At 33.1% G+C, this 2,220-nt stretch overlaps 1 protein-coding gene across 1 annotated transcript in view; it reads left to right on the plus strand.

Annotated features, from left to right (window-relative positions):
- The window catches only part of RPS6KC1 (ribosomal protein S6 kinase, 52kDa, polypeptide 1), a 121,029-nt gene that overhangs the window by 92,496 nt on the left and 26,313 nt on the right, over positions 1-2,220 (plus strand). Inside the window, 1 exon segment of the mRNA XM_006772970.1 lies at positions 1,856-2,218. Coding sequence (XP_006773033.1) covers positions 1,856-2,218 — 363 coding nt within the window.

Genomic DNA, 2,220 nt, shown 5'->3' on the forward strand with positions numbered 1-2,220 from the left:
CTGCTTTGTGATGGCATGTCTCCTTCTGATGAGTTGCCATCCGAGTTGACAAGCATTGTTATGTCATTGTCTATCATGTCCTGTGCACTATGTAGGAAGTACATATGCAAAAATGAAAAAGACGTGGTTCCATCCTTACAGTAGTCACCATCTAGAATTGAAAATAATTCATCATTTTTTTAAATTGCATACAGGAATCCCAGCTTCAGGTTTAGGCATTATTGTTAGTGTGCCACAGTAGAGCTATTTGTGACAAGAAGGGTGTGGTTACTGTTGTCAAAAGACTTAAGATGGAACCAATGCATAGCTCCTTGTATAAGTGAGTGAATTTCAAAGCCATATATGAACGTTTAAAATTAAGTTTTAATATAGGAAAATAAGAAAAACTAAGTATAATCTAGTGAGAACAGAAAGTTAGCTAAGGAAAAATGAGAAGGTAACATTTAAACACCATAATATCCTATACCACTAACTATTATCAAAATGGAAGAAAACTGTTAACTACATCACTGGTAGAGGCGATGCATGAGTATTTTAGGATTAATATTATGACGGTTACCCTTTATTGAGCAGTTACTCTAAGTGAGGCATAGTATTGGGAGCTTTTTATATATTTATCAAATTTCTCTAAATGAAGTGAAATGAGAAGTAGAAAAAGTGTTTTAGATGCTTCCATTGACCTTTTTACACATGTAATTGACTGTCAATGATTATTTCCCTTAATATTTACTTACCCTTGGTATATGATAATATGGTAATTCTTAACAACAGCATTAAAAATGTGCTGAAAAAAGTTGCTTTCACCATATTAATAAAGAGTTTCATTTTTAACACGATTTCTCACTTTTGGAAGCTACAGTTATATGTTTACAAAGTATGCTTCTGCAGTTACTGTTTTTAAGATTTCTGGATCAAATTTAACTAATCTTTGTAATACTGTTTCTAGTCAGTAGAGCTTTGGTAGGTTTTGGACGCTTATAGTTTATTTAATCAATGATTCTAATTAGTAAAAAAAGGTTTAGTTTTTAATGGTAAAAACAAAACAAATGAAAAATAAGGTGAAATAGCTACCTAACAAGTATTGCTGGTAAAACATTGGCTTATTTTATTTCTGTGATTTATGTGAAGTTGTTTTTTGTGTTTTTGGTTTGTATAGGTTTCTGATATATATCAGAATACAAAATTAGAATTACAATAGCTTGCCTCATTAATGGCTGCCCAATTAATATTCAATTGCATTACTTGGTCTCATACCACACATGATGTGTATGAGGAGGAGAGAAAATGGGAAAATATTATTAATATGTCATTTATAATGGCTTAATTATATACCAGATGCCAAATCTCCCCTCTAATCTTGGACTGGGCATTTTCAAAATGCAATAATATTATTGACTTTTTTTTTTAACCAGTGAAGTATACAGTTTTAAGCAGCACTTATTTATGAATTTCCACTTGACCAAGGGGCTATGCTTGAAAAAATTATTACATAAACAAATCAGAACACAATGAACTATTTTTAAAGCTAAATTATATTTAACTTTAAAGCAGAAAGTCAGCTGTGAGATTTCATGTTAGTATTTGTTATAACTAATTTCCCTTCAAAGGAAGAAATAGGTTGTCATTTCAGAAATAATTGATATTAGGAGATATGCTGACACTGTACTCACCAGTCAGCAATAACAAAAGACATTTTATTAAAATACTTGTCTTCCAGAATACTGGATATATTAATGGATGGGTATCATTGGCTCTTAGTTGATTATTCAAATACCTTTTGCTTTTCTAGTGACTTCAATAAATAACTGTTAATTTAGGGATCTTAAAATTTTTTTGTTGTTGTACTTGTTCACAGGTGGCAGACTGTGGTCATATGTCAGTAAATTTCTCAACAGAAGTCCTGAAGAAAGCTTTGACATCGAAGAAGTGAAAAAACCTGCACTTACGAAAGTTCACCTGCAACAGCCAACTTCCAGTCCTCAGGGCAGCAGCAGCTTTGAATCCAGAGGAAGCGATGCTGGACCCACACCTCAGGTTCTGCCTCTGAAAAGTAGTCTTACCCTGAGCTCTCAAGATGATATCAACCAAGACGATGATGGCCAAGATAGCTCACCAAAATGGCCAGATTCTGGCTCAAGTTCAGAAGAAGAATGCACTACTAGTTATTTAACCTTATGCAATGAATATGGGCAAGAAAAGATTGAACCAGGGTCACTGAAG

Source organism: Myotis davidii, unplaced genomic scaffold, assembly GCF_000327345.1.
Source record: "Myotis davidii unplaced genomic scaffold, ASM32734v1 scaffold362, whole genome shotgun sequence".
Lineage (NCBI taxonomy): Eukaryota > Metazoa > Chordata > Mammalia > Chiroptera > Vespertilionidae > Myotis > Myotis davidii.